This window comes from Schistocerca gregaria, chromosome X, assembly GCF_023897955.1.
Source record: "Schistocerca gregaria isolate iqSchGreg1 chromosome X, iqSchGreg1.2, whole genome shotgun sequence".
Lineage (NCBI taxonomy): Eukaryota > Metazoa > Arthropoda > Insecta > Orthoptera > Acrididae > Schistocerca > Schistocerca gregaria.
In genome coordinates this window covers 714,047,029-714,063,157 of record NC_064931.1, presented here as the reverse complement: position 1 = coordinate 714,063,157, position 16,129 = coordinate 714,047,029, and the positions used below count along the sequence as shown (strand labels likewise).

The window sequence follows — 16,129 nt, the reverse complement described above, 5'->3', positions numbered from 1 at the left end:
ATGCTGCCACAAAAGTCTTTGGGCACCTACCAAACAGCATCAAAAGCCTGACAGATAACCAACTAACATTTAAAAATAAATTAAAAGAATTTCTAGATGACAACTCCTTCTACTCATTGGCTGAATTTTTAGATATAAATTAAGGGAGGGAAAAAAACTAACTTAATCATTAGTGTCATGCAATATTTTGTGTAATGTAATTTCTTGTACAGACATCTTTTATTAACCTGACACGTTCCACATCATTACGAAGTGTCGTATTCATGATCTATGGAACAAGTATTAATCTAATCTAATCTAATCTAATCCACATACTCAACTCACGAATATTGACGACATGAGTGACTTCACTATTGGAGCAGTTCTGCAACAAGAAGTGGCAGGCATACAGCAGCTTCTCCACTTTACTTCCTGCTGCACAGTGCAAGTAGTTGCCCTGCAGTCATGAACTACTGGCAGTGTGCTAAGAGGTTTGTCAGTTCAAAGACACTGTGTGAGGCAGACCACTTGCCATTGTCACTGACCATTGAGCTTTAGCAAACTCGATCTGTAATCCTTTGACAGATATGTGCCCTCAATGATTCCACCCACTCAGTTACGCAGCACAGCTCATGACTGATGTTAAGACACCTGCATGGCTTGAAAAACATTGTCACAAACTGCCCCTCATGCATCAACATCCTCTCTGCACAGACAGACTACAGCAAATTTGCAGAGGCACAGCTACAATATCAACAACTCATGTATTTACTCATCGACAACATAACCAACTTATGGCTGGAATGTTACCCATTTCTGGGCAAATTTAACAAATCTTTAGTGACATTTCACAAAACTGCACTTTACTCTTTGTTCCCAAGTCACTGTAGAAGTTCATCTTTGAATAGTTTCACAACTTGTCACACCTTTTCATTTGCCCATTGACACAACTTGTCATTGAATGCTTTGTGTGGCCTAATGTAACAGTTGGTTACATAGGGTGAACACATGAATGTGTGGCCTGTCAACTAAAGAAAGTGGGACATAGTACAATATGTCATTTGGTCAGTTTGAGATACCAAAAGGATGGTTTCAAACTGTACTCCTCAATCTGATAAGGCCCTACCCAAGTCTGAAGGCTACTAATACATACTCTTGGTCATTGATGGCGTCATGTGGTGCATAGAGACTGAACTCTTTAGAGACATTGCAGCAGAATTGACAGCCGGGCTTTCGTCAATAATTGGATCTCTTGTATTGGTTTCCTGGCCTCTATGAGCACCAGTCCAGCTCATAAATTTGAATTGACTTTGTTCAATGAACTATGTAATATCTGTTCCATTTGTCGGTACTGTACCTCCACATGCCACCAACAAAGCAATGGTCTCTTCAAATGCTGACATTATACTTTGAAAGCTGCCCTCATGTCCTATGGAGGTCAGTGGACCGAGACTCTTCCCTGGGTACCGATGGACATTTACTCCACACACCAGGATGACACTGATGCCTTCCTGGTGGAGGTCATATCTACATCTACATTCTGCATATACATGCATACATACTCTGTAAGCCACCCTGTGGTGCATAATGGAGTTTACCCTGTACCACTACTAAGAATTTCCTTTCCTGTTACATTTGCAAATAGAGTGAGGGGGAAAAATTACTGTCTATATGCATCTACATGAGCCCTAATTTCTCTTATCTTTATGGTCCTTACACACGATTTACATTGTCAACAGTAGAATCATTCTGCAGTGAGCTTCCCAGTGCCGGTTCTCTAAATTTTCTCAATAGTGTTCCACAAAAGAATGTTGCCTTCCCTCCAGGGATTCACATTGGAGTTTGCAAAGCATATGTGTAACTCTTGCATATTGTTCAGATCTACTGGTAACAAATATAGCTGCCCACCTCTGAATTTCTTCGATGTCTTCCTTCAATCCAACCTGGTACAGATACCAAATACTCAAGTGGTACTCAACAGTATGTTGCAGTAGTTTCCTACACATGGTCTTCCTTACAGATGAACCACAGTTTCCTAAATATCTTCCAGTAAACTGAAGGCAACCATTTACCTTCCATACAACAATCCTTACATACCAATTCCATTTCATATCACTTGGCAACATTATGCCCACATATTTAATCGATGTGACTGTGTCCAGCAACACACTGCTAATGCTGTATTTGAACATTGCAGGTCTGTTTTTCCAACACGTCTCCATCAACTTACATTTTTCTACATTTAGATCTACCTGGAATTCATCACACCAATAATATGACTCACTGTGTGTGCCAAATACCCTTGTCTCTCATGAATACCTGCCATTGAGGACTGGTACTGGGTTCTGTTACTTATGAAGTCATAGAGCCACTCACATATTTGGGAACCTATTCCATATGCTTGCCCCTTCATTACCAGTCAGCAGTGGGGCACTGTATCAAATGCTTGTTAGAAATATAAGAATATGGAGCCTCCCTGTTGCCCTTCACCCATGGTTCCAGGATATCGTTTGAGAAAAGGGCATGCCAAGTATTGGATGAGAGGTTCTTTCTACAACCGTGCTGATTAGTGGACAAAAGCTTTTTTGTCTCGAGGATGTTTATTATATTCAAACTGAGAAAATGTTCAAGAATTCTGCAGAAAAACACTGTTAAAGATATTAGTCAGTAATTTTATGGGTCTGTTCTTTTTCTTTCCTTATATACAGGAGTCACCTGTGCTTTTTCTAATCACTTGGGACTTTGCACTGGGTGAGAAATTCATGATAAATGAAAGCTCATTAAGAGGCCAATGCTGCAGAGAATTCTTTGTAAGACAAGTTGGCATTTCATCTGGAGCTGGTGACTTCTTTGCTTTCAGCTCTTTCAGTTGTTTCTCTATGCCAAGGATGCTTATTACTAAGCTCTCCATATGGGAGTCTGTGTGATGGTCAAATGATATTATGTTTGTATGATTCTTTTGCATGAATGGTTTTTTAAATACTGAAATTTAAAACTTCAGTTTTCCTTTTGCTGCCTTCTGCTGCCACAAGAGATTGATCAAGAAGTGACAGGATAGAAGCCTTAGACCCACTTAGTGATTTTATGTAGGGCCATAATTTTCTCTGGTTCTCAACAAGATCTTTTTCTGAGGTATGACAGTGATGGTTGTTGTACGCTTCACACATTGACTTTTTTACAGCGACATAATTTCTAATAACTTTTGCCTATTATCATTTACATGTACTCATTTGACCTGAGACTGCAACAGCCTTTGCTTCCTCAGCATTTTCCAGATTTTGTTGTTAAGCCATGGTAGATCTTTTCTTGGCACATGTTCCTCCAGAGCATGTATTACAATCCATTTAAATTTTGTTCATAATTCTTCTCCATCCATCTTACTGAAATCAAATAATGTCAACTTGATTGTCTAAGTAGGGTGCTAAAAACTACTGATCCACTGCAAAAATACTGTCCTAGCTTTCTTTGTTTAATCTGTCTTTTTGATTTATGTTCTGTGAACCACTAAATCTCTTAGAGCTTTCTACTTCAGATTTCAGTCAGCTTTCAGACCTGTGAATAGTTTGAGCATGAGAAATTTCCTGGAGGGCAGTAAATGCGAGAACTTTGTTACGAATACTTTGAGAATTTACTGACAAAATTTTGACAGTCTATTCATCAGAGTACCTCAATCTACAACCTAGACTAAGAAATCTTCATGTGCATTGTACAAGTTCTGTGCTATTCGAGTAGCTGCTTCCTTTGTGTAGTGCACTCCTGACCTATCAATGAGAGCCTTTATGATTCTACAATTCGTATATGATGAAGCACTCATTCTGCTGGCAGATGTTATACTCCTGCTACAGTTCATATCGGCTATGGATCTGCCTGCTGTCATCAAATTTTTGAAACAGCATATAACCCCTCTCAGAGAACATTCATCCACGAGGCATTTGCCGACTGTGATTCCTTCATGCTTCATGATGACACCATCCGGCCAGCACTCCAGTGTGCTCTAAGGAGCACTGTGTCATTACTAATTGTCACCATTGTCTTATCCCAGAGTTATATTCTACTGACCCTTAATTTATACATTTGAGGAAGCTGATGTTACCCAAATATTCATAAAACTTTTTTGACACTTTTGATGTTGTTGACTAGTAAAGTAGACATCTTCTGATACAACAATCAAATGAGAGGAAACCAAAGCATGCCTTCAAGGTTTTTTATGTGGATGTAGTTATGGAATAGCTTTGGAGACCACTAAAGTGTGTACATTGGTCACTGGCATCATTGCTAATAAAGTCAGGAACTACATTGTAGGCACTGGGAAGTGTAGTCTTTAAATGGAGAAAACACATGGCTAAACACTGGTGTCAATGCAACAAAGTAAGGGTTGTAGCAAATCACTGTTTCATTGTTGATGAAAGGCAAATTCTGAGGCAATAGCAGTCCTTTTATTGGAATAGACTGTTCTGATTAATAGGCAAGTCACTAGCTCTCAAAGTCAATAAAAATGTAATTGGTATATGCAAGAATGCAGAATGTTTAAAAACTGGTCTTCTAGCACATTGGTACCACATGCAGCTATAGGAAATAAGCAAGGAGGAAACTGAATAAATTAGTAAATCAATGAAGAATAAAGTGTCATATGGTTATGGCAAAATATTTGGTAGTTGTATGGTGATTGGTGCACCATACATCAATTCTGTACTCTGCCACCTGCACAATGTGTTGAAATTGGTTTCCTAACAGACTGAATTACTCATTTGTAAAACCAGTGTATAAAAGGGATAAGGAAGTAATGAAGTCAATTACATACCAATATCCTTGCTACAGGTGTTTTCAAAAGTTTTGTTTTGAGAAAGCAATGTGTGAGTGAGCACAATAAAACCACTGTTAACTGACTTAAAGGGGTGAATCCCATTTTTGAAAACAATCTTTTTGGTTAGATGATGAAAATCTAATAAGTACTACAAGATTTTGTATTGCAATTACAGTATGCAGTTTTGAAAAGCTTTGAAGGTCAAACATATTCAAATATCCCTTTATAGGCTACACTTATCTTGTTTATTAAAGATAAAATAACATTTATAGGATTACAGTACATTATCATACAGTATACTGTACATAATATTTTGTAGTGAAATGTGGGAATACATATGCACTGGAAAGAAACAATCACTCAAATTCACTATAGTGGGCAGTGTAGCTTTGTTGGGACAGCTGAGTCAGTTGGTGGGGATGTTACTCAAGGTCAAGCATTCACCTCTCCCAACTAACTGCTGCAAGTGCACTTTCACCTTGAATTACTTCCATGAGTACGGTCTTTTTTTTCCCCTCAGGTAACTAGGATTTCAGTTGAGATAAGTTTGGTTAACTGGGTTTTTAGTGTCCAGACAATTTGTTGGCAGACGTGTAACATGGCTTCGAGAAAGAGCATCAACAGAATTTGCAAATATTTTTTGTATGTAAGACACTTGCAGTGCTAAATGTTAAGTTTAGGATAGCAGGTGTCATCTTTAGAGTAAACAAAATCATTTATTTTTGTGGACCATGCTATACTTAACATAAGTTGGGACATTATGTGATTATGGGGAAAGTCGAATAATGATTCATTTCATACCAAGGAGGGAAAAAAGTGATCCAGTGTCAACAAACAGAGAACAGATCAGAATCTTATAATGTGCTGTAAAGTGTATGGTGCCACAGGGCTCTGTTATGGGATCTTTGCTTTTCATGGTAAATGATGTCAGTCATCTGTCTGTAAACATGAAAATTGATTTAGATATGTATATGTTTGCAGGTGACACAAGCGATGTTGTGAAACAAGTGGAAAACAGTGTTAATCATATAGCAAATGAGGTAGTGAACAACATTCAATAATGTTACAGAAAACAGATGTGCACTTAACTGTTGCAAGGCGCACTACTTACAGTTTCTGACATTTTAGACTTGAAGTACTGAAATTTGTCGTATGTGGTAAAATAATAAGGAAGTGGAATGCTCAAATTCTGAGAACTGGCAAAAAGTCCTCTCAGGATCTGGTGCAAAATCTAAATGTTACAATCTTCATTATAACAATAATGTCCTCTGGCTAAGACACTGAAAGACAAAAGCTTATTTACTTTGCATACTTTCAAAGTTATATCCCACAGTATAATATTTTGGATCTGTGCTCTGCATTCACATGGAATGTCCTTAGCACTAGACATGAACACTCCAGGGATGAAGGATACACAATGTATGTCACCAACCAAGTAAGGAAACTCAGCAGATGAAAAGGGTGTGAAGAGACAGGCACTGCAAGTGTTGTCAGTCATGTTTGGTGAATCTCACTTTATATGCTACGTAATAAGAAAACCTGAAGATTGGTGAGGGATGCTCTCAGAATGAAGAGGATATGATTTTCAAGGCAGAGTGGACTGTTTCTTCCCTGTATTTTTTAGCCTTTTGAGTCTTAAATTGGTTTTTATATTTTGATTGGTTAAATTTCTTTCTGACTTAGGCCAATTTGTTGTAGGTCGTATGCACCTTTCTAAGCCAGTTTCCATTTCAATTTTCTAAAATGCTGTAGAATTTTTCTAATCAGTTGGCTAGGACTCATTCTTTGAATGTTCCTGCACAATGTTACCATTCTCCTAATGTTGTCTGTAATATTTTCTATACAGTTATATACTTTGAAGTTATTAATTCAAATGTTTCTTCCTAATATTTTTCTCAAAATCGTTCTTTTCTGATTGCTCCTTTTTTTTGTTGTTGTAAGGATGAACTTTTGCTTTTCCGAAGAATGACTTATTTTATTGCAACCCTCTTTTGTGAAGTTAAATTCTAAGTTTGTTATAAGTAATTTTGCTTTGATGATTTCTTTTTCTCCTCCATCTCATAGATACAAAAATTTGTCTGTTCTTCTGAGATTCCATTCTTTGTGCTTAATTGTGACAGTGCTGTTTTGGTGTTTGTCATTACCTCTATCCATTTTACACCCAATTTATATTCCACTTCTGAAATCAGTATCTATCAATTTCTTCTTCCATTGTCTCATGACTTTTTCAGGAACATAGTTGAAAAAGACTGAAGATAGTCTATCACCTTGTATAACTCCTTTATGAATCTCAAATGAGTCTGAAATTTCTCCAATAAAATTTACTTTAGGTTTTGTATTTGTTAGTGTTTATTTGAAGAGCACCTCTGTTTTCTTGCATTGGTCAATTTCCTATGACTGTTAGCAGAACATGGAATCAGTGGGTTCAGGAGGGTAATATGGAATGCCGTGTTGGATCCCAACGGCCTCGTATCTCTAGCAGTCAAGATGACAGGCATCTTATCTGCATGGCTGTAATGGATCGTGCAGCCACGTCTCAATCCCTGAGTCGGCAGATGGGGACATTCGCAAGACAACAACCATATGCACGAACAGTTCGACGACGTTTGCAGCAGCATGGACTATCAGCTCGGAGACCATGGCTGCAGTTACCTTTGACGCTGCATCACAGACAGGAGTGCCTGTGATGGTGTACTCAACAATGAACCTGGGTGCACGAATTGCAGAACGTCATTTTTTCGGATGAATCCAGGTTTTGTTTGCAGCATCATGATGGTCGCATCCGCGTTTAGCAACATCGTGGTGAACGCACATTGGAAGCGTGTATTCGTCATCGCCATACTGGCGTATCACGTAGTGTGATGGTATGGATTGCCATTGGTTACACATCTTGGTCACCTCTTGTTCGCATTGACGGCACTCTGAACAGTGGACGTTACATTTCAGATGTTTTACGACCCGTGGCTCTACCTTTCATTCGATCCCTGCGAAACCCTACAGTTCAGCAGGATGATGCACGATCACATGTTGCAGGCCTTTTTGGTTACAGAAAATGTTAGACTGCTACCCTGGTCAGCACATTCTCCAGATCTCTCACCAATTGAAAACGTCTGTTCAATGGTGCCCGAACAACTGGCTCGTCACAGTACGCCAGTCACTACTCTTGATGAACTGTGGTATCGTGTTGAATCTGCATGGGCAGCTGTACCTGTACACGCCATCCAAGTTCTGTTTGACTCAATGCCCAGGCATATCAAGGCTGTTATTACGGGCAGAGGTGGTTGTTCTGGGTACTTATTTTTCAGGATCTATGCACCCAAATTGCGTGAAAATGTAATCACGTGAAAGTTCTAGTAAAATATGTTTGACAAATGAATACTTGTTTATCATCTGCATTTCTTCTTGGTGTAGCAATTTTAATGGCCAGTAGTGTAGCAAGTTTCTATTCCACATTCTTTGGAGTTATCCCACATTTTTTGAGTACTTATTCTGCTACAATGGCGAGAACCAATAAGAAAAATAATTTCAATCAGGGCATTAATTTCAATTTCATCTGTGAGATGAACATTCCTGTCTCTGGAGAAATTATTCTTAATTTTTGGAATATACAGATTTGTATATTTTGTAATGATACTGATTATTCCATCATCAACAGATAGTTGCAATGCATCTATTTTTGTTTTAGCATCTTTAGCTTTGTCTTTTGGCCCCGATAAGTGGCTTATTATATTATGTGATTGAATTTTCACATCTTCGTCTGAATCACATTCCTCCAGCCACTTTATCCAAATGTTATGGTCTGAACTGCCTTTTGCCATAATGGAAACTTTGGTTTACTGAAATAAAACAAGAAAATAACTAAAAAAGAGAGAGAAATACAGTTAAAATATTTAATATGATGTAATGAGTACTAAAAAGTGTTAAGTAAGTGAAATACTGAAGGAATACATCAAGTCAAAAATATTTACGTGAAAGGTCGCATGGATGATATATGTCATCTAGGGAAAAGAAAGTGCAACTGCTCTTAGCAAAGGACAAATTTCAGCTAACACGTGTGGCTACAGTATGTCACAACCCCTCCCCTGCAGACACCTGGGGGCTGGTTGTGGGCGTAGGACTAAGGCACTCCTCTCAACATTGCTTCACAACTCAGCGCATTGTTATCAGTTTTTAATTTGAGCCATTTCTGTTCATGGAGTGTCCTCCTGTATGTTCATTTTGATTAGTACTGATGAATCCTCAGACCTGCATCAAAATATCAGCACTTCGATAGCTAATAACTGTTGCCTGTCATCATATCCCTACCTTCAGCCATGCTGCCTGTGGATGCTAAAATGCTAGCTGGTGACCATGCAGCATACAACCACATCTACATATTGCAGAGGGTCACCAAGCATTGGGTCAGTTGAACTTTACCCCCTATTAGGCCGTGTTGTTCTTTTTGACATGCCCTAAAACAGTCTACTTTTCGCCGTGCTCTAAAAATGAGAAACATCTGTTGAACACACAGGCCTATGAGAAGTAGCCATCTCACTCACCAAATTTGCTGCAACAATGACGTGAATCATTAACCAGGTGTTCCTGTTAACAGTCACTACTGACAAACGATACCCATTTGTAAACTTGATGACATTGTTACTGAGCATGCTACTTTGCATGATGATGTTAAATTGATAAGCTGTTTTTCAACTCATTCCATCTGGATACTCTCCTCCAGCAGCTCTTATTTAGTGCACTGGTGTTAATGTCCATCCCACCCTCAAATCTCATATATTCCACTAACTTCTGCTGCTCCTCCTTTCCTTGTTGTAATTCCTTGTTCTCATTCCTTCCCTGAAACTAGCTTTCTCTTCCCACTCTTGCCTCTTTTGGTCCCTTACTCACCTGTACTACTGCTCCTTCGCTTGCACTGTCCCTAGCAGCCCTACCCCTATTACCCCACTCATGGAGAAAATGAAGCAATAACGCATATGTGTGCACACATGTGATATGCGTACACACTTCCTGTAGTCTCATATTCACTTTGGTGGTTGCAAGTGTCTCTTTTTATTATGGTGGTAAAGTACCTTGAATATATGTTGTGGGACTGTATTATTAGGAAATGCTTGATGTTCAGTGTGCAACGTATTTTATTTGAAATATTTTGATAGTTTTTGGAATGGATATTAATTTTGTTTCAGTAAGTCCCTGGGAAGAAAGTGATGATAACTACGAACAGCCTGTTATGTCCCCATCTCAAGCAGAAGCTGATGATGGTGAGTGCACAAAATTTTAACAACTCTTTAGTAACATGAATAGATGAATTTTGTGAGATATTTACAAACAGAAATTAGAAAGCTCTTTCTCTATTGACATACATTCATTTTGGGCAATCCTTTTTACTCCACAGATTAAATTCTTATTTGGAAATGTGTAGCTTATAATACCAAACCCAAACATACTAATTCCTGTCACTGAATTTAACATTTCTTTCTCTTCTGTGAACTTAGCCATGAACGCTTAAGATGCAGCCATTGTAAAATGAGAATTAATTTAATTGACTTGTTCTGTGTCAATACAGTACATCGTGGAAGTGGTCCATGAAATACTTTGTGACCAACCAACCAACCAACCTGTCTTGAAAATTGTATTTTGTTTTGTATTAGGCACATACCCACAGCTATTAAGTAAAAGCACACACCATCAAGATGATGTATTAAGATTATTTTAGCTTGTCTTGTGTCCTGTGTGGTGTAGGTACAAACTTTTCATCACTTGCTCTGGTGGGTTCACTGAACCATGGGGAAATGAACACATGTCCCTATATGTCCTTAATAGACTGAGTTCATGAAATGAACAAAACACTAACAGGTTCAGAACACAGTGAAGTTGGTGTTGCAATACAGCTGTGCCTACTCAGTAATCACTCAAGACCAGGAACAAACTAAATCAATTTGGCTCTTAACTGGTGCGATACAAACAACGACCAAGTACAGCAAGTAGTGAGCCAAACTTCAAGTTTGGGTCACAGGGTCTGTGACAGTCACCACCAGGTGGCTTGATGTGATGCGCATATCTCTGCAGTGGCTCGCTTTATTCTGGCAGCCTGCAGCGACTGCTTGCAGCCTTAGTACCTCTTGACATGTCCATGTCTGTGCTAGGTGGGAAATTCAAATCACTTTCAGATACAAAACCTCTCATTCATTTAAACAGCATGTAGGTTGTGAAGTGGCCTGACCTATGCCAACTGTGTCAAGGACAGGTAGATGGTGAAACCAGAATAACCACCAATAGCTCAAACGACATGTCCTCCATGTCCAGAGGGAAAGTGGCATCAATTGCATGGACTGAGGCACTGAGGCCCAATAAAGATCTCAGAGGTGCAAGTTGGGTTACGTGTGGTGGGGGTGACGTGACACCAACAGGCCATCCTCAATCAGCACCCCATTCCAAGAATATGCACGGTCCCATGATTGTTCAGAATGGGTGGCACCAGTAGTAGAGCAGGAGGTGTGGACAGATCAGGGATCCACTTGCATTGGCTCCCACTGCTTGTCATTATTCTCCTGTCGATGCCTTGCACTGGTGCAGAGGGTGGAGGGGAGGGGAAAGAAGCAAGCCCAGAGGGCGGTATGGTTTTTGGATAAGTCCAGTAGTGCTGCCCCATCAGTGCCTGAGGAGGGTTTGGGAATGGCATGTCATGCTATTGGCAGAGTTGATTGCGGTGGCTGACCAGCTGCTTCTGGCTGACTGCTACCTCAAACATCTGTGCCCCCCCCCCCCCCCCCCCAAATTGTCAACTATGCCTCTCTAGGTCCACTGTCCACCTCGAATTTCAGCTAAACATGCATGCCCATATGTAACAGTCAACATGGTTATATGGCTGGAAGTGGGAGCACAGAGCCTGCTCTGCTGGATGCAGAATGTCAGACAGGGTCATAATCAGTCCCTGTGCAAAATCTTGGCCAGGTTACACCCCTTGACAAGGGTGGACTGATACATGCCCAGGAATCGGGGCAGTGCATCCATTGAGTTTGCCACCATCAAAATATTTTCATCAGCTGCTTGAATGTACCGACCAACTGCTCGACTTCTGAATTGGACACCAGGTGCAACAGGGTGGTGGGCAGGTGCTCGATATAATTATGTATAAAAAAAACCTGAAATGCTGAAGCCATAAACTGTGGTCCATTGGCAGAAACTAAAGTAGCTGGGGCTGGGTCATGGAGGATGTTGTAGATACCCATACTACCATATGGAGAACTGAAAGGGCATCAATGACCAACAACCAACCATTCCCTGGAAGGGGCTGGCAAAATCTATGGGTACTCTTTGCCATGGATGATCAGGGTGGACCCACAGGTTAAAACACTGTGCAGAGGCTGACTGGTTATGCACACATACATAGGAATTGCAGATTGTCATTCAACAGCAACATCTATGCCCAGCCAGTACACGTGACACTGCGCTGACGCTTTCATTCGGCACATTCCCCAATGTGCAGTGTGGACGAGTTGTAATATGCAGAGCCAGAGTGTGGGAGGGACTACCACGTGACGCTCCATGTCATCCGCAACTAACAACATGACTCCTTCCATAACATTAAGTTTGTGCCTGAGGGAAAAGTAACGACACCACTCTGGGTCCACATCTTTAGGCAAATGTTCAGTCAGGCACACCAAAACCATGGACAACACCCGTCAAAGTAGCAAATCTCAACTTTTCTCTGTTGCCACATTGCCCGCCACCAGCGGTGTGCCACTGATTCATGTCCAATGCAAAACACAGCATTTCATGTCTGTCAAAATTGGCATCAGTGCCACACAGCAAACGAAACAGGGCATTGGCTGTAGAGTGTTGCATGGTAGTTCTGTAACGGATGTCATTAGTGCATTTACTAAGAAATGTTAGTTACATGTTTCATAGATAGCTTGAATGATTCTTTTGTTGAAATGATGTGGAATGAGTAAGTTAATGGGATATATATACATGATTAGTGTTACCATTAATGAATACATTATCATTTTATTCCTACTCGTACAACTACACTTAAAAACCAGTTTATTTATTTTATTTACTGGATACCAACTTTTAAGTAGAAATTTGTCAATGGAATAGAAATAGTTGTCCAGGAGAAATGACTAAATTTGATTTAAAACTTTACTTTCCTACCTGTCAGATATTTTATATTATTGCGAAAATGATCAAAAATTTTTATTGCTGCACATTGAACTCCTCTCTGAGCCTTTGACAACTTTAACAGTGTTGCAGCTATTCTGCGTTCTATCTGAAACTTGGTACCGTAGAGGTAGACATGTAACTTCCACTCAACATAAATGATGGCCAAAACCACTTTCTCAATCTGCAAATACACTGAAGTGCAAAAGAAACTGGTATAGGCATGTGTATTCAAATATAGAAATATGTAATCAGGCAGAATATGGCACTGTGATTGCCAACACCTATATAAGAAAACAAGTGTCTGGCACAGTTGCTAGATCAGTCACTGCTGCTACAGTGGCAGGTTATCAAGATTTAAGTGAGCTTGAACATGGCGTTATAGCCTTCACAAGAGTTATGGGACACAGCATTTCCGAGGTAGCGATAAAGTGGGGATTTTCCTGTATGACCACTTCACGAGAGTAACGGGAATATCAGGAATCAGGCAAGACATCAAATATCCAATATCACTGCGGCTGGAAAAAGATCCCACAAAAACAGGACCAATTACGACTGAAGAGAATCGTTCAACATAACAGAAGTGCAACCCTTCCGCAAATTGTTTCAGATTTCAATGCTTGGCCATCAACAAGTGTCTGCATACAAACCATTCAACAAAACATCATCAATATGGGCTTTAGGAGCTGAAGGCCCACTAGTGTACACTTGGTGAGTGCACAACACAAAGCTTTATGCCTTGCCTGGGCACGTCAACACCAACATTGGACTTCGGTGACAGGAAACGTGTTGCTTGGTCAGATGAGTCTTGTTTCAAATTGTACCTAGCAGATGGACTGTATGAGTATGGAGTCAACCTCATGAATCCATGGACCATGTGTGTCATCAGAGGACTGTTCAGGCTGGTGGAGGCTCTGTAATGGTGTGGGGCATGTGCAGTTGAGTGATATGGGACCCCTGATACTTCTAGATATGACTTTGACAGGTTTCACATATGTAAGCATCCTGTCTGATCACCTGCATCCATTACGTCCATTGTGCATTCCGATAGAATTGGGCAATTACAGCAGGACAATACGACACTCCACATGTCCAGAATTGCTTTATAGTGCCTTCAGGAACACTCTTCTAAGTTTAAACACTTCCGCCTCCCCAGACATGAAAATTATTGAACATATCTGGGATGCCTTGCAACGTGCTGTTCAGAAGAGATCTCCTCCCCCTCACTATCTTATGGATTTATGGAAAGCTCTTCAAGATTCATGGTGTCAGTTCCCTCCAGCACTACTCCAGACATTAGTCGAGTCCATGCCATGTCATGTTGTGGTGCTTCTGCATGCTTACTGGGGCCCTACACAATATTAGACAGGTGTACCAGTTTCTTTGACTCTTGAGTGTAATTTTAGTGCAATGAGCTCAATATCTTAGATGCAAGTATGATAAGTTGTTCCATGCTGTTGGCAAATTTATGCCACAGCATGGCACCAACACCACAGTCAGATGCATCAGTGGCCAGTGTTAAACATTTTGCCCAGCTGGAAAGTCACCAAACAAGGGCCCAACGTAAGACACTTCTTAAGTTGCACAAACACCTCTGGCCGCATAAACAGAGCACACTTATTATTTAACTGGTTAAGTGGGTGGGAAATATGAGCAGCATTTGGAATGAACTTGCCATAATAATTGACTTTGCCCAGAAAAGACTGCAATTATTTAAGATTCTTAGGCTCCGATAAATTAATAATGCCAGTCACATGTTCGTGTGAGGGTGTAAGTCTGTCTTGACGTATTATGTAATCCAGATACTTGACTCTTGGCTGGAAGAAACTACACTTGGTGAGATGACAACCTAGGACATTGACAACAGCCACTCAAACAACAGTCATAAATTACACAAGTGCTGCTACCACATCTCCCCTGTAACTAACAAATCATCCAAATAATTGACACAAATAGGGATGTCCTGAATGAGGTGTTCTAGACACCTTTAAAAAAATCCAGGAACACTAGTGACCCCAAATGGCAATCTGTACATGATAAATTAATCACCAGAAACTGTCACGTGGGCTCATCAAGAGGTGACTGAAGATATGCTTCAGTCAGATCAACTTTTGAAAAATGGTGACCTCCAGCCAACTTAGCTAAGAGTTCCTCTTGCCTCAGGGTTGGGTAGAGATAAACATTAGTCTGGGCATTAATGGTAGACTTTAAATCAACACAGATCTAAAGTGACTTATTAGGCTTTTGTACAGTTTTGTTAGCCGTCACCTACTGACTAGACAAGACTGTGGAAATAACACCAAGATTCTGCAAACTGTCTTGTTATGCCTTAACTTGTTCACACATGGTAAACAATATTGGACAACCTCTACAAAACTTAAGTGCTACTGCTGAATGCTTCAAAGAGATGTGTGCCTGAAAATTCATAGCACTGCCTCAGTTTCAAACGACAGTCTGAAATTTTCACACATTGCATCCAGTCCTGCAAATGGAATCACATTAGAAATTAGGTTCCTCTGATCGCGAATTTGAAACCCAAATAGTGCGAAAGTGAAACCATAAATGTTAGTAGTCATCCAAGAATTAACTACAACCGAGGTTATTTGCTGAGCTACATTTTTGTATGTAGCTTACATCACGATTTGACCTTGCAGCAGGATCGACTAGCCATTGTACATTGCCACTTTCCACCAGAGCATGTGATGGTGGGGAGCCAATGTGCCAGTAAGAGTATCCATTAACGAGGGACATGGCTGCACTGGTGTCCAACCAATAGTCTACCATCACCCTATCAACATCCAGTTCCGGCATGATACGCTGCATCCTGTCTGCTGTTGTCCCTGGCAGTGGCAGGATAGCTCACAGCATGCTAGCAGCTGAAGTTGATGCCCTCCAGCTGATGCATACACTTTCAAGGTGTCGTGGCTTGTGACAAGCGAAACAGATGACACCACGGTATGGGCAGTGATGCCAGTGATGATGGCACTCCAGGCATGATTTGATGGCACGACTTGTGCTGTGGTTCTCGTATGATGGGGAGGAAAATTCTTTAGGAGCCATCGCTCCCTTTAGGGCATGTTGAAAGAGAACTAAGCACTTTTGTCTTTTTGTGCATCTGCCAATGCAGAGGGTGAGGAAGGATGAACTACTGAATCCAATGGCACCAAATTAACAGATGCACAAGAGCTC

The 16,129-nt window shown here is 40.4% G+C and overlaps 1 protein-coding gene across 13 annotated transcripts in view; it reads left to right on the top strand.

Annotated features, from left to right (window-relative positions):
* The window catches only part of LOC126297741 (uncharacterized), a 387,999-nt gene that overhangs the window by 247,814 nt on the left and 124,056 nt on the right, over window positions 1–16,129 (top strand). For all 13 annotated transcript variants that reach the window (XM_049988891.1, XM_049988898.1, XM_049988892.1 and 10 more), the window contains one exon: window positions 9,964–10,038. In XM_049988891.1, coding sequence (XP_049844848.1) covers window positions 9,964–10,038 — 75 coding nt within the window. The remainder of the gene's footprint in view (window positions 1–9,963; window positions 10,039–16,129) is intronic.